Here is a 15,601-nt window from a genome sequence, read left to right as displayed (position 1 = left end):
TGTCTTCCTTAATCCTTGTGGCTTCTACCTTTTTTCCTTAGTTCTTTATGGAGTCCTTGGCATCGTGTGAAGACTGTACACCCTTTGCAGAGGTTCCACCCTTACTTGAGACTAAACTCAATGCTTATTAATTCCCGCAGCCACCTGCCTGTCACCATCGTTTCAGTAGAAGTACTTAAAACTTGAGGATAGATTCCTTCTTTTTTTTCCCTCCTCTGAGCTCAGATGTGGATTAGTTTCTTTTCAGACGAGGAGGTGCCAGACCCTTTGTGTAACTTTGTCATCATCTGGTTGGAATGAAGCAGACAGGAACTGTGCAGATCTGGCACTGTTACCGTAAGGTTGCCTCCCTGCTGCTGGGTATATACTTGTCGTTTTAGGTAACCCATGGAATGTGTGCATTGCCTGCCAGCTCACAGAGTTGTGTTGCATCCTCTCTAGCTACAACTTGCGTTGTGGGAGCTGCAACCTGGATTTAATGGCAATTACTGTGTCTGGCTCATGGGTAAAATGTCCTGGTGCTCCTGGAAAGTAGAACTGGCAGATTGAATGGATGTTAGGACTTGTTGCTCAGTCAGTTACTGTCCAGTAACTCCTCTCTCAGGCCATCACCCACCATGCAAGTGACAGAAGAGCATTTGAGAATGATGTTCCCAGCCCTTGCAGCAGTCAGACCCCAGAGATGAGGGAAGCAACAGGCAAGATTTCACCTTGGAAATGAGTGGATCTCTTAGGCACTATTTCCCATGGTTGTGTTCCTGAAAAGCCCTGAACAGATTCAGTGTGTGGATCGCAACTTGCACTGGGATGCAGAGCCCCTCACTCAGCACAGGGAGGGCAGGGCAGGGCTTGCCTTGTCTGTCAGCCCTCCCTCTGGCTGCTGGCAGTGCCATCGGGAAGGGCTGGGGCAGCTCTGACAGTGAGACAGTAGCTCGTGGAACTGGAGCACGGTGCGTTCATGTTGAGGTTGCATATTGTCAGGTCCTTGCTGGCTGAACTTCAGGGGCTTTTTAGTGCTGCTCATTTGGCTGCTCACCAAGACTAGTGGAAGCCCAGTTAAGATCACGTCCCTGATACTTCGATACTTGCGGCAGTCCGTGCTGCTGTAGGAATGAGGAAGTGGGTTTTCCTTTCTTTAAACAAACAAACAAAACAACAAAAAAAAACACAAAAAAGAACAAAAAAGTTCAGGTGTTGAGGTGGTACCACAAAGAACAAATCAGTAGAAGAGTTTTTTTCACCCAAACTCTGGTCAAATCCTTATGAATAACAAACAGTGTCTGTTTGCTGCATGGTGGAAGCAGTTTATTCTTCATATCAACCTCAGCTGTTGGGCCCGCAGATGTTATGTAGTGCAGGTTTATTGCTTGTGTGCTCTGTTTGCAGTAGGGACAGTAAATGCCAAATTGACATAAGGCTAAAACTGCCTTTGGGCTTGTTCTTCAGCACCGTTTGTTTCAAACTTAGTCGAAGCTATTTTGTGTGTGCTGCAGAAACGTTAGACCTATTGCAGTATAGACCTGAGCAGTACCTAAAGGTACGTCCTCAGAGGTTCTGGGCTTTAGTAATCAGCATCTCCAAAACAGCGATTATTAAAGGAAATGTAACTTCTCAGTGATCTAAGAAGCATGTTGCAAAAGTCCTCCCAGGGGAGAAGAGATCGGAAGACATGCCTGATCGTGCCTTTTCTGGGTCGCCTACCTAGCTGCCTCCTCCCCTTCCTGTTTCCACTTCGCTGCGAGGCAGCCCCTTGCTCTGCTGGTCAGCAGCAGTGTCTGCTTGGAAGGTTTTCCTTTGAGAAGGAGCAGTCTGGATGAGGTCATCCTGCACAAGATGCTGCTTTTACTGTACTGCAGGTCTGGCGCTCACTCAGCTTTAACTTCATGCAAGTTGTAGCAGCTTGAATGTTAAAGTCTTGGGGACTCAGATGTCTGGGGGTGGTGAATACAGCCTCCGTGTTTCAGGTGTTGTTGCCCCGTAGCAATCGGCAGATGGGAGGTATGTTTCTCCCTCACTTGAATGCAATGATCAGTACCTTAAAGTGAGCTGCAGAAGACAGCTGGCTCTGAGTCGCTTTGCCAAAAGGTGTGAGCATGCCTTCCCTTTCACCGGCTGCCCTGGGACTGTTAGGGCTGAGGGAGCTGTGGGGCGGAAAGTGCCATTCACTCAGACTGGGCCTTACGTTGTAAAAATGTTTCACTTTTTTATCTTCTTCTTGAAACAAAGTTAAAATGTTGATCACTTTTCTTTGCTCTGTGACTTGGAGCATTGGGGACACATGGATTTACACGAGCCCACACCTGCAGAGCAAGACAAGCTCTTCCCACAATTGCTTTCACATTAGACAAAGAAAGAGAAGATGGATGGCCAGCTGTTGAGTCCCAGCAAGAGCAGAAACTGGAGCAACAGGAGCATCTCCTTTTGCAAGAAGAGCAGTCCTTGCTGCTGTGGGCATTGCTGGTGCATGTGGGCTTACTCTTGTATTCAGGGGATCAGAACTCCTGTCACAACGGAGAAAGCAGATGTGTGATGCTGAGTGAGGATGCACTGCATTTCAAAGGAACAGGTAAAGAAATGGCCCGGATGGCTCATATGCTGCTGCTTCCATCCCTCCTGAATATACAATGTCTTCCAGTGGCTTCTGCGTTTGTTATTTCCTCCAAGTTTTTTGTTTCAGATTGCCATTCATTGTGGATCTATGTAACTTTCCATAGGAAATGTTGTCATCTGCGGCAGTTTTGATCTCATTTGCCAGTGAGATATTTTTATTTAGCGCAACAAATAGTGATTCTTAGCTGCTTTTAATGCTGAGGTTGGTGCATGGGCAGCAGCCATTCCAAAAGCAGCCAGAGCCAGCGGTCTCTCTGCCTTGAAATTCATTCTGGTGCCTTGTACTTAGCTTTCCATGTGTTATGAATTGCAGTACCTGAAATGAAAGTGCAGGCTGCTAGAAAAACAAAGTTACAAATGCAGAATTTCAATGAAAAAGGATACCTTTGTTGAAATACAGTGATAGGATCTTGTTATCTTTTACTTTCTAATGGGGGGTTATGGCTGTGCTGACAAAACCTTATTTGAACCTGCATCATCGAGGTAGTGAATGTGCCCATGGTACCAGTGGGTGAGCCAGTCCCTCGCTGTGCATCCCTTGTGCTACTAATACAAACCAGTGCAGTGTCTTCTGGGGCCCCATCGAGCTTTTGCAGTGAGTTAAATACGTACTAAAATAGTTTCTGTGATCACTCTTTCCTGCTTCTTTGTTAGCAGTGAGCTCCAGTGACGCTGAAGAACACAGTCCCAGGAGCCTGCTGTGCTGCTGTTGGGGAACTCAGGGCTCTGCTGCCTCAGTGTAGTCACCTTTGGGAAGGCTGCAAGAACAAGGCTTGTTTAGGTGAACCTTCCCCTGCATAAACTGCCAGTGTTGGCAGTGGGTTATTTATAATTGAATTTGTTAATACCTGGGTTGTTAATGTGATTACAGTGCTATCCAGTTTAGCTGAGTGCAGTGTAGCACTGGACCAGCAGCAGTATCCTGGTGTCCTGTATCAGCATACAGAGATATGTCTGGGGGCTGGTGGTGGATCTAAGTAAAAGCCAGCTCTATTTGGAGGAGCAGGCAGTGGTCATTCACCAGGGAAGGGAGGTGCTGCTCACTGCCAGCTGCTCAGCTACAGTGCTCAATGTGCTGTTGCTGGAGCTATTAGGCAGTCCAGCTATCAGCCCGTGCCCAGGTGCAGCCCATAAACAGTGTGCTCTGTGCAAGGCATGAGGATGTGGCAGCAGGAATGTGGCTGTCGCATGACATGCCAGGCTAGCATTCCCTATGCAAAGCTGCAGGGTGTGTTCATGGAGAAATACAAACAGGATGAAGACACCAGAGTGCTCCAGAAAGCTTCCTGCTGCTCCCTCCTCTTTGTGTATTATGCTTACTGCTCCCCTTGCTGGTTTCAGGGAAGGCTGATCTGGGTGCCTGCTGTTCACTATCTGGGCTATGTCTGGGCTCTGGGGCACATTCTGCATAGTGCCACGAGTGTTCTTCTGTCATCTGGGACACACATGCTGCAGAAGAATGGGAAAGGTGGTGCTTCTGCCCCGTCTGCTGTACTTGGCTGCTCTTGCTGGTGCTACTGGCCTTAAGTTAGCAGGGGAAGCTTGGAAGCCCTTCTGTGGAAGCTCTCTGTGTGTGAGGCTTGGCTGTCAGCTCTGGAGAGGTCCATGGAGTTGTTTTCCTGTCCAGCGACTCCAGCAAAAATTCACTCTGCCTCTGGTGAAACAGTAGTACTTCATTCCTGCTGCACTCAGCACCTGCACTGAGAAAATAACTTAGGCCTCAAGAGATGCAGAACCTACCACCTCCCCCTTGTGATAACTGCTAGCTTCCCACAGTGCTACAAATGTGAGTTTTAGGCCATGTTTTCACGATCACTTCAAACTGTGCTGCCTGGAGAAGCGATTCCATCATCTGGCTGCAGCTGCTCCTGCTGCTTCCCCTCTTCTTGCACTGCCACAAGTATTCATAGAGCCACGTGGTGACTTGGAGCAGGGAAGGAACCTGGGCTGGAACAAACCTATTTCTTTGCTGAGTGATGTGGGTTGGTTTCTGCACCAGGCAGCTACAGGGGTGGCTGTACCAGTATGAGAAGGGGACAGCACAGCAGCTGGGGACACTGCTGCTGTTGGCTCGCTTCTCCTGCGAGTGGCTGTGGTGTCTTCAGAGCTGGAATTTTAGTGTTTACTTCTGTGTGCTGACTCCTGCTCTGCCTTTTGTCTGCTGGAACTGAAGGACCTGGCAGATGAGAGCATGCTGCCTGTGGGAGTGTTTGCAGATTGCAGCTGGAGGCATCTTCTAACCTGTTTATGGAGACGAGCAGACACAGTCCCAGCAGGCACTAGCAGAAATCTGGAGAACTTTTGGAGCTCTTTTTCACCTCTTTCATATGAGGGCATCAGACCTGGATGCCCCTCATGTCCTGCTGCTTTGAAAGCCCATAAGAGCTCATTTTTAGTTGGTTTCCGTCATGATTCGCATCTTCTGAAAATCAGGGAAATTAGTTGCTCAAAGGAGCCTTGGATCTGCTTTCACGGTCATGTGATTGGCTCACAGCCATTTGCACCTCACTGGTGGATGTTCTTACAGCCTGTGTTTAAGACCCACTGGCTCTGTGTAGCTGAACCTTCTCCGAGGTCCAGGTGAGGCTTTGTGCTCCTTGCATCTCTTGCATGCCAGTATCATCCTACAGGGCTTTGCATTAAATCCAAAACCTTTTTTTTCCTTCTTCTTTTTCTAATGCAGCTTCATATTTCCTGTCTATGGGTCTGCCTGATGTCTTCCAAGACAGGAAGTTTCCACTGGTATTTCTCAGCCTATTACATTAAGTGGTTCAAAGTAGGATCCCTCAGTGCTGGGTTGCTTGCTTGTGTAGCCACAGAAGTTAAAGAACTTCCCCATGGCTTCTGCATTCAGCTGATTCTCGCTGCAGCATCTCAGTAGTAGTGCTTGTGTTCTTCCTTTCCACGGTCTGCTTTTAGAGCCACCTGCTCAAGTGTAGACCTTTTGTTTGAGCCCCTGCCATTGCCTCTGGATAGTGCCCTGAGCTGGGGTGAGATGGGGCATGCTGTCCTCCTCTCAGTGTCTGACATCAGCATGAGTTGTCCCTCACTTTGTGTCCCACGATTACAGCTGCTTCCTGGTCCCTGGTTGTTCTGTAGGCTGTGTTGTTGGCTTGTCCCCACAGTGTCTCAGGATGAATACACCCGTTTTTCTGACTCCCTGAGGGCACTCATCAGAGCTGCCACTGGGTCAGTGCATAGTGCCCGTGTATGTTCCTGGGAGGGAGATGGTGCACGGTTCCATTGGAGCTTGTGTGAAAGCTGCTCTAGAGGGGAGCTGTTTTGGGAGGCAGTTGACAAAGGCTCATGCCTGGTTTGATGTTTCAGCTAAGCTGATATCATGGTGAGCAATCACTGAACAGGCAGGTCCTACCCTTCCTGTCTTCGGTTGCTCAGAGCTTATCTGCAGTTCTGAGCCTCTTTGGGATGTCAGATCAACAAGTAGCAGTTTACTTTTGGATTAGTTTTGTGCTGGTGGAACACTTTGAGGTGGCTCACTGGGGTAAATCTGCCCCTTGGGCGACAGCATCTCCTCTGAGCTCCTCTGAGCGGTGAGGAATGCAGGAGAGATCCCCACCAGGATGGGTTGATGCTCTTGCTTTATTTCCAAAGGGGTTTCTTGGTGTGGGATGTAATGCAGCTCTCAGCCAAAGCCTGGGCGGTGCTGGTCTCTCAGCAGCTCTCCCCCAGCGCACAGGGTCATGAGCCTGTTCTGCCTACTCCATCCCTGCCTGCCCTCAGCCTTCCATCTGGCTTGTTTTAAAGGTCTGGCTTGCTCCTGGTGTTTGAGATAATCCTTGTTACTAGTTGGGTCTGATCCATGCTAGATGATGTTATTGGCAGCACTGAAGCTGACACCCCGCTGCTCAGCTTCTCCTCGGACTCCCTGGGGCCATGGCAATCCTGCTGCCTCCCTGGCTGCTGTCTGGAGAGCATATCGAGCATCCTGACTTCTTTGCTGCCATTCTACTCAGAAGCCTGCTGCCTGCCTCAGCCAGGACAGGGAATGTGCAAGCACTGCCAGCAGTGCAGGCAGGTATAGAGCCCTTCTGCCTCCTTCCAGCTGCTTCTGAGCCTCCAAGCTTCTGTCCTACCCAGTAGGATATCCTAATATATGTGCAGAGAGGATGGTAGGACAGGCCTGGAACAGATCTGTACAGCCAGGACTGGAGTGGAGAAGAGGGGTAGGGAAAAGCTATTTGCTCATCTGGCCCAAGAAGTGAGGCATCAAGTGAATGCAGGAAGTATCAGGTTTAAGGACAATCTGAGGAGTACAGCTCATCATACAGCATGTGTTTCTGCTCTGCCACTGGCACTTATGAGTACTAAAAGGCTGCAATCAAAGATTGCATTGGTTTTTAAAGTGAGTTTATGCATCATTGGATGGACGTAAAGATGAAAACAGAAAATGGTTAAATGCAAAGACGTCTCTGGCACAAGAAACCTCTGAGTTATTCATAGCTCATGCAGTGACTCTGTCCTGGGAGATACAAGTGTCAAGTGATCCTGTGCTCTGTACTGATTGCCAGGCAACCTCTAGTAATGAGATACTGGATTTAGGCAGACACTTGGCCTGACCTTGCATGGCTATACTGTGTATGATCCTATCCTGCTGCTGTCAGTGATCTCTTGAAAATACTGATTCAGGCAGAACTGAGAAGCAGGGATTGGGGATATTTGAATGGTCATTCAAACGATATACGTGTCAATGCAGTCAGCTTTGAAGCCAAGCCTACTGGTGTGATTAATTACATAGATACTGTGTCCTGGAACACCTCTTGAAAATAGTCACGGGTTTAGTGTGCAACTCAGTGTTTTGTTGCCTGGCACTGAGGTGTTTGCTTGCTTTGTTGCTCTTTTAGGTGATGCTTGGGCAGGGGGCAAGTATGGCACCAGCAAATCCCCTTCAGAAGTGCACACGAGCAGGCAGGAGCCCTCCTAATATCCTTGCTATCTGCATCACGTAGGAAGTTGGAGTAGATGCTTTTAGGCACCTCTGCAGCTATAAATGGAGCAAAGTAAGGAATTATGACCTTTTGTTGTGAGGCACCGCTTCTGTGCATGCGGGATGGTGGTGTGTGTACAAAGGGTAAGTCTGTACAGGCCAGACTGTGAATTCCCAGACTTTTGGGGGCCTGTGGTATTTGCTGAAACCCAAACCTTCATCCACCTACAGCTGAGTCTTCCCTTCCCCTCATTCCAGCTCAGCTGAGCCCTGCTCTCCTGGCAGCCAGCCCAGCCTGTGTGACTGTGCTTGCAGCTGGTCGTCACCCGCTTTTAGATGAGATTCTCCTCTCCTAACCCAGTCCAGGTTACCCTCCTCTCCCTTTTGTTGACCTGCTCCCCATCACCATGTACCATTTGCACTGGTAAGCCTCAGTGTTTGTGTGGCTCCCTTTCCTGAGCAGTTGGGTGGGGAGCTGGTAGAAGTGCCACAGAAGGCAGGCAGTGTCAGAGAACCAGAGCCTAATTTAGCCTGGAAAGGCCCTTGCAGGCTGTCTGGTTTGTGTGCTGCACCGCTTAGGGCCTTGTTTAGCTGAGTGCTGGATGTCTCTGAGAACAGACAGAGGTCTCACTGCTGCTCTGACCCTGTCTGTGCTCAAGGAAGAATTCCCACCTTGCATTTTAGATCATGTGCGTTCAGTATAAGTGCATTCAGCACTGTAACACTGCTGAGCTTTAATCCAGTGAGAGCTTTCTTCTGCTCCCTCTCAAATTGTGCATACTTGCAAAGTTACCGGGATGCTCATTCCATCTGTTTGCTTTGGGGTGAGGATAAGGCCGGCACCCTGCTGGTTTTTGTCTCCTGTGGGATCTGTGGTCTGGGGCAGCTCAAGGAAGCTGAGAAGGAATTGGATCTGTTGGCCCATTCAGCACGTGTGCTTCCCACTGCGAGCCTGCTATTGTGCGTGTGCTAGGAAAGGAAGAAAGAAATACGTGCTTGTGGAATAGCTTAGGTTAGAAAGCACTTGTGGAGGTCTGTGATCTCATTCCTTCAGTGACATCAGTTTTCCTAACCCTTTCTTTAGCATGTGCAGCAAAGGCATTGCTCTCACAGCCTGGAGAAGCTGCACAGTCTGTCCTGCTTCATGCAGCCCAAACAGCCAGAGAAGGCAGAGAGGTCACAGAATGGGCAAAGAGTCCCTCTGGTTGCTTCGGTGTTTCTATAACTCAGCTTTATTTAAGTACCACATCATCATTATTTATGTATGAAAACCACTCTTAGAGAACTGGCATTAATGCTGAACTGATGCTCATGCCGCACTCTGTGCTCTACGCTGTATTTCTGAAAAATGATTACATTTAAAGGAGATTAGGAGAAGCGGTTATAAGTGGCCGCTTGCTAATTCCCAAACAGCAGTTAGTAGGGAAATGGTGCTGCTTGGCTTTGGGTGGGCAAGGGAGCCTGCATGAGTCACAGGCTGTTTTTAGAGAGAGGTCAGCGGCTTTTAGCACTGCAGTTACTTAGCTGGTTGGACTGGCTCCAGATCTAATTAAGAGATAATTATGACTGTTTCTTCTGGAATCTGGATTTCACAGTAGCCCCAGAAAATCTTAATGGAGAGTAACTCTGAAACTTGTGGCTGTGATTTCTGGCACCCGCTGTGATGTCCCCCAGCCTCAGAAACAAGCTGTGTGCTCCAAGCACGCTGCTCTGGCTGAGCAGGGCTGCACAAGCTCTGATTTTCTGAACCCTCGTCAGCCCTCGGAAGTTGTCCCATGCAAGACTCAGGTCTGGGAATGGCAGCCAGGAGGAGGGTGGTCAGCCCGGCCCTACAGCATGTGCTGCATCAGGAATGTGTCTGACCCTTTCTCAGATGTGATCTCTCCCCTCTCCTAGGCCTGAAGACAAACGTGGGACGATGTCGGAGGCACGGCATGACAGCACGAGCAGTTTACAGCGGAAGAAGCCGCCATGGTTAAAATTGGACATCCCGGTGCCTGTGCCCATGCCGGTGCCAGAAGAGCCAGTGCAGGTATGGAGACTGTGGTGATGCAGGGGGTGTGCAGAGCCCTGCTATGCTGACAGCTTGCCTCTGTGATGGTCTCCAGCAGCCCTGGCCAAGAGAAAGGCAGTGTTGTGCGTGACAGGTCATTAGGATCAGTAACAGGCTACACCTTGAAGGGGATTTGGAGGGAGGGTCTGAAGTGTGTTTCACTTTTTAGATCAGTGGATGTGGCTGTTCGGGTGCGAGGACTGTGAAAGCGGCCTTGTGTAGAGGGTGGATGTGGGACTGAGGGATCCAAGCAAGAATTCCTTAAAGGAACTGAAGAAGTGAAGGTCTTCTATAGAAACACCAACCTGAAAGTGCTGGAGTTCCTGCTGAAACGAGCAGGGAATTAATTTGATTTACGACTAGCCAAGATAATGACAGGCTGTCATCAGTAACAGCAAAGAAAGAACAGTTACTGGCAACACAAAGTTGTTAATAACATGAGCGCAAGAAATTCACATATGAAGAGAAATAAGTGTTATTGGAGAGTGGTGGAGTAGAGATGAAATGATAGTTTATGTGGGACTTCGCAAAGCATGAGTAAAACACCCATGTTTCTGCTGGGAATAGGAGGAATAACAGGAATCTCTACTTCAGAGTGGCAAAACGCTTACATGTGGGTGAGATGACTGCTGTCTGCTCGTGACCTCGCTACAGGATAAGAAACTGCCTCCACCAAAAGCAGATCCATGAGTGGAGTGTGGTGTCTGGGTTCAGAGAAATGGAAGGTTCTGCATCTTCCTCGGAAGGGTGTTGAGGGTGTGCTTGTCTTAAAGTGGCATTCATATTGCTCTTGGAAGAGCGTGGACTGGCCTCTGCTGTTCTTTGATCTAAGGGCAAAAATGGACTTCTGGCAGATACAGCTTGGTCTTGGTCTTCCTTTGGATGGAAAGAGGTTGGGGTTCTTTTTGCAAGGATTAGAGGAGAACATGGGGTTTTAACTGTGTAGGTTGAAGCTTTCTGAATTGCTTAAGTCTTAGATGGATGTTCTCTTGCCTGAAATCTCTAAATCCAACTAGGCTTCTTCTGGAGAGGCACTGTAATTCAATGGAAGTTGGCATAGGTAATGTTCTCTGAAAGCCCAGTGCATGGGAGTGCATACAGGCTTCTGTAGCTTAAATTCTGAGGGTCCAGGCATTGTTTTAACATAAAACTTAAGAAAAAGAATAAAAATTATGATTACTGAACGTTTTTATCTCTCTGGCTAGAAGGACTGGAGTTTCAAGCAGTTACAGATAGTGTCTGACCAGAGAAGCAGTCGGTTCACTGGCAAGTGAAGCAGAGAGGTAATCTGCACACACTGTGTTTTAGAAAGGGGATGGTATCTGCCAAGCTAATGAAAAATTCATGCAGAGCAGCCTTGGGGCAGTTAGTAGGATGGGCTGAGAGCAGTCTGGTGATTTGTGTCAGGTTTGGCAGGTGACATTCAGCCAAGAGGTGCTAAGGAGCTTTCAGACCTGAGTGCGTGCAGACAATTAGGTTACGAACAAAGCTGATGTGGCTTTTCCAGCTTGCTTAGCCTGTGCCAGGCAGCAACTGCAGAACAGACCCACCCACGGCTCTCATAGTCTTTTAGTGCAGATGCAGAGCTATTTATAAAGCTAATTTCACTTGGCCCTGCTTTGTGTACTTTACATTGTGCAGTGGTCTAGGAGCTTGTGATCTCTGTTCCTTCTGGCTAGAAAAAAAGCCAGAAGGATGCAGGAGCTCCTCTAACACACCCGTCTACAGATGGACATCAGTTTGTGGGCTAGGCTAGAGCCAGTCTGCACTGAAACTAAGAAAAAAAAAAAGCCTCTGCAGATGCCAAGTCCAAGTGCTGACTGCTCTGTTCTGCAGATCCAGTCCTGTTTCTTCACATTAGCCAGTCATGAACTCAGTCCTTGTTAGGCTGAGTTTGCCACTCAGCTGCATGCACCCAGCTTGTGGCTTGGGCTGGGGGCAAAGGGGTTTGTTGTGCTGCTGACTAAGTTGTTCACACCCTGGCTGGCCCTGTAGATCATAGTTCTAAGAATGCTGACTCCCCTTCTGCTTTCTTTTGCAGGCAGCAAGACGCCAGGCCTTTCTACGAAGCGTGAGCATGCCTGCTGACAACAGCCGCGTGCCCTCCTTGCCTCATGAAGTGAGGAGACCGGTGCTACAACGACAGACCTCAATCACCCAGACCATCAAGAGGTGAGCTGCTGAGCTCCTGGAGCCTGGTTCAGTGGATTCTGCCATCCATTGCCATCCTTTTTTTGTGGTCTTCTCATTCTCCTGTTGCCTGGCACTTTAAGGCATGCTGTCAAAATAGGCAGAGATAAGTTTTGATTGCCCTTGTGCCTGAAGAAGCTGGCTGTTTCAGGACCTGATGTATAGCTAGCAACATATGATGCTGTGTCCACTAGGACCCCCAGGGCTTTTCTCCCAAGCTCCTTTCCAGCTGGGTGCCCCTGGCATGTGTTGGTGTCTGGGGATGTTCCTCCCCAGGTGCAGGGCTTTGCACTTCTCCTTGTTGTTCTTTATGAGTTTCCTCCCAGCCCAGTTTTTCTTCCTGTCAGGGTCCCTGTAGGTGGGAGCATTACCCTGGAGAGTATCCACCACTCCACAGGTTTGTGTCATCTGCAGACATGCCGTGGGTACACTATCCCATTGTCCAGATCATTAATGGAGATAGTCATGGGTCCAATACCATTTAATAACCCTTGGGATACACTGCTAGTAACTGGCTTCCAGCTGGACTTATGCCTTTGCTCACCACACTCTGGGCCCAGTCATAGAAGCATTATTTATCCACTTCATTGCCCATGCAGCCCTCAACATGACCTGAAATCAGGCCTCTGTGAGTCTTAGTGCCAGGACATTTAGACAAGAGCATGTTAAGGTTGAGAAGATACCCTGGTAGAATGCTGCAGGAGCCTTGATAAGAAGCTCTGTATGGAAGGGCCAGGGCAGCTTTCTCCCTTCTAAGTCCTTATGGACAAGGCACATGGAGCTACAGTGAGCAAAGAAGTGCTGGACAGTGATGGTGAAGCTCCTGGATACCAAGGGAGATGCCAGTGTCCTACTTAGCGTCAAGGCCATGGGCAAGCACATATGACTGGTGCAGTGACAGACCTGTGTCGTGTCCTCCATGCCTGTGTGGCCTGTAATGGCAGAGTTGGGGACCAGCTGGTGGCAGCATCCATGCCTGTGTCTAATGGTCTGGGTAGCAGTTTTGTAGCCCTGAGTGCAGGGGGTTGATGCCATTCTGCAGTGCAGAGTTTTCTTGCACAGGCTGTTGTACAACACGAAGAGTGTCCAAAACTCTGTCCAGGAGGAATTGCAGCTTGTACATGTTTTTTGCAGAGCACTTTGGAATGCAGGTAGGAAGACAGGTGCAGCAGTGGGAAAGACTGAGAGAGGCAGAATTGCAGGAAATGTGCGAGACATGAAACTAGCAGTAAAAGTATGAAATAAATGGATCAGAAACAAAGACAGGGAATTGGAAAGCACTGAGGATAGCCTAAAAACCAGTGCCAGTGCTGTGAACAGCAGAGATAGGTGTGCAGTAAAGAGATGCAGATGCACGAATGGGATTCAGCAACCTCCTGGATCCTGCTGTCACATGCATTGTGGCACAGTTGCCACTGATGAGGTTAAGTTAAGAGATGGGGAAATGTTAGACATAGGTTGCTGCGTGCCTCCACAGCCCAGTGGGCTCTTTCCGTTCAGCTTTCTTTTCTTTACAGCAGACAGGTACGGTTTCAAAGGAGTCAGACCCTGCCTGTTCAGGGGAACCGGGTGGGCAGGAGTTCCCTGAGAAAGCGGCAGTCCCTGCCCCGATCGTTTTTCAGGTACTGGTAGAACTAAGTGTGCAACCCACCCATGCATGTGTGTGCAAGGGCTATTGTGAACTGCACCGATTCTGGCTGTTGCTGAGACCACGTTACCTTCCAAGGCCTGACCAGGAGGCCTGCAAATGGATGGGAGTGAGAAAGTCCCCGTGTGCATCTAACAGAAAACAATGGTCACTCCTACTAAATACGTAGGCAGCTGTCAGTAAGTAGCATGGGACTAACAAACTGCCCACTCTCCAGCCTCACTTCTTTCTGTTTTTCCTAACAAGCTGACAATCTCCTGGTGTTCACCATAACTGCAGTATTGCTCTGGGGCAGCCGCTGTGCAGCCTGCCTTTGCTAGCTTTAATGCAACACGTGAAATACGCATATCTTGGTCCCAAGGCCTTCTTGGAGCAGAAGAGGAAAGAGAGAAAGTTGCACCAAACAGATGTGGTTTGAATGAAATGCAGAGCTGGTGAATTCAGTATAGCATCCACCCTTTCCTGATGATGTCCTGTTGTTTTGTGATGTGTGTTGTACCTGCACATCTGCACAGCTGGTGCATTGTGCCTGTCTGTGGGCTTGGTTCAGGTGTTGTAGGCCAGGCTCTGACCCCAGGCCTGTCCACTCTGAGCTGAGACAAAGATTGCTGTGGGTCAGTGAGAGCAGAGCAGTGCTCTGAGACCTGCATAGCCCCTTCTCTGAGGGGTGGCACCCAGTGCCTAGTAGAAGAATTCAGTTTGGCTCAGGAAGGGCAGGGAAGGCTGGCAATGGCTCGCTTGAGTTTGTGCCTGCTGGAGAATAACAGTGCTTTTGGTGATGGTTTGCATTTGCAGGTGTGAGTTGGAAAGCCTGCTTTGAATTTGCGTCTTTTTATATAGTGGCAGGACATCTTCAGTTGCTGGTTGATGATATGTATCTTTGTTCTGCAGGGTGCAATAAGCAAAACACAGGATTTAGTTTCCTGTCTCTGGTGCTCTGACTCAGTTCACCAGTGTGACTTACTTCTAGATGTAACCCTCGTTTTACGTTGGTGTATGTTTTGATGCTCCCTTTGTGATTTGTGAGCAGTTGGAAATCTTACCTGTGAACAGTGGCCCGAGGTGAGGTTTTTGGGTTTGGCTTGGAAGGGTTTTCACGTTTCAGCACCTGGGCCAGCTGTAGGCTGATGCAACTCGCCATCTTCTGATGCGGGATTAGCCACAGTGGTAAAGGGCTGGCAGGGCTCTGATGATCTTTAGCTTCTCCTGAAGTATTTGAAGGCTGTTAGCCTAACTTACACCTGTCCCTTTGCCTTCCTTAGTGGTTTGCTTCTGACCCAATGCTCTTCCACAACAGCAGCCACTTGGCAGCAAACCTGCTTTGTGGCTGCAGCCTTGTGCTCCTGCTTCTGCCACCAATAGCTCATTGCTGTGTGTGCCTGCATCAGGAGAGGGCAGAACCACAGCAAGCATTTGCCATTAATGTTACTTGTGAGCAGGATGGGAATCCTGAAGCATGAGATGGAGAAACTGGGGATATTCTGGGAGTGTGATGGGAGGCTGGGAGAGAACAATGAATTCTGATGGCCAGTGGGAAAAGCTACAGAGAAAAACTGCAGCCCCACAGTGGGGACCTAGAGCTGGCCTGAAGATGGTAAGTGTTTTTTGTGAGTGCCTTATAGAGGTGAAAAAAAAATCATTTCACCAAGAGGGAAAAGAGTGCTGTTGATGCTTAAACATTTCTGACCAGGACCTGTCAGGTTGCTAAAACTGGCTGAGAACAGGCTCTGAGGTGCTTGTGGGGGAAAGTTTTCCCTGTGTTTGGATTGGGGTTGGCTGGAAGTACCATTGTGGGTTTTATGTTTTCATTTGCATAATCTGAGCAAACATGATGCTCCTGCTTACCTATATGCTGGCATTTTTTAGAGGCACAGCTGACTGGTTTGGAGTAAGCAAAGACAGTGATGCTACACAGAAATGGCAGAGAAAGAGCCTTCGCCACTGCAGCCTGCGGTATGGGAAGCTGAAACCTCAGGTCATCCGGGAAATGGACTTGCCCAGTCAGGACAATATTTCCCTAACAAGCACAGAAACCCCCCCTCCACTATATGTTGGGCCCTGCCAACTGGGCATGCAGAAGGTGAGTAGCGTGGGACAGAGTCAAGGCCATCATGAGCTTCCTGCTCGTGATGGTGTCTTCACCACTTTTAACCCA

General features: G+C 48.9%; 1 protein-coding gene across 9 annotated transcripts in view; it reads left to right on the top strand.

Annotated features, from left to right (window-relative positions):
• The window catches only part of RHBDF1 (rhomboid 5 homolog 1), a 58,442-nt gene that overhangs the window by 30,621 nt on the left and 12,220 nt on the right, over window positions 1–15,601 (top strand). For 4 of the 9 annotated variants that reach the window (XM_072348725.1, XM_072348726.1, XM_072348724.1 and 1 more), the window contains exons 2-5: window positions 9,452–9,587; window positions 11,650–11,780; window positions 13,316–13,420; window positions 15,313–15,526. In XM_072348725.1, coding sequence (XP_072204826.1) covers window positions 9,474–9,587; window positions 11,650–11,780; window positions 13,316–13,420; window positions 15,313–15,526 — 564 coding nt within the window. In that variant the 5' untranslated portion in view covers window positions 9,452–9,473. Of the gene's footprint in view, window positions 1–7,590; window positions 7,700–7,934; window positions 7,980–9,451; window positions 9,588–11,649; window positions 11,781–13,315; window positions 13,421–15,312; window positions 15,527–15,601 lie in introns of those variants that run through there. The other 5 variants (XM_072348729.1, XM_072348723.1, XM_072348730.1 and 2 more) reach the window with 5 other exon arrangements.

The sequence above is a fragment of the Excalfactoria chinensis genome, chromosome 14 (assembly GCF_039878825.1).
Source record: "Excalfactoria chinensis isolate bCotChi1 chromosome 14, bCotChi1.hap2, whole genome shotgun sequence".
NCBI lineage: Eukaryota > Metazoa > Chordata > Aves > Galliformes > Phasianidae > Excalfactoria > Excalfactoria chinensis.
This window is presented reverse-complemented; position numbering and strand designations above follow the sequence as displayed.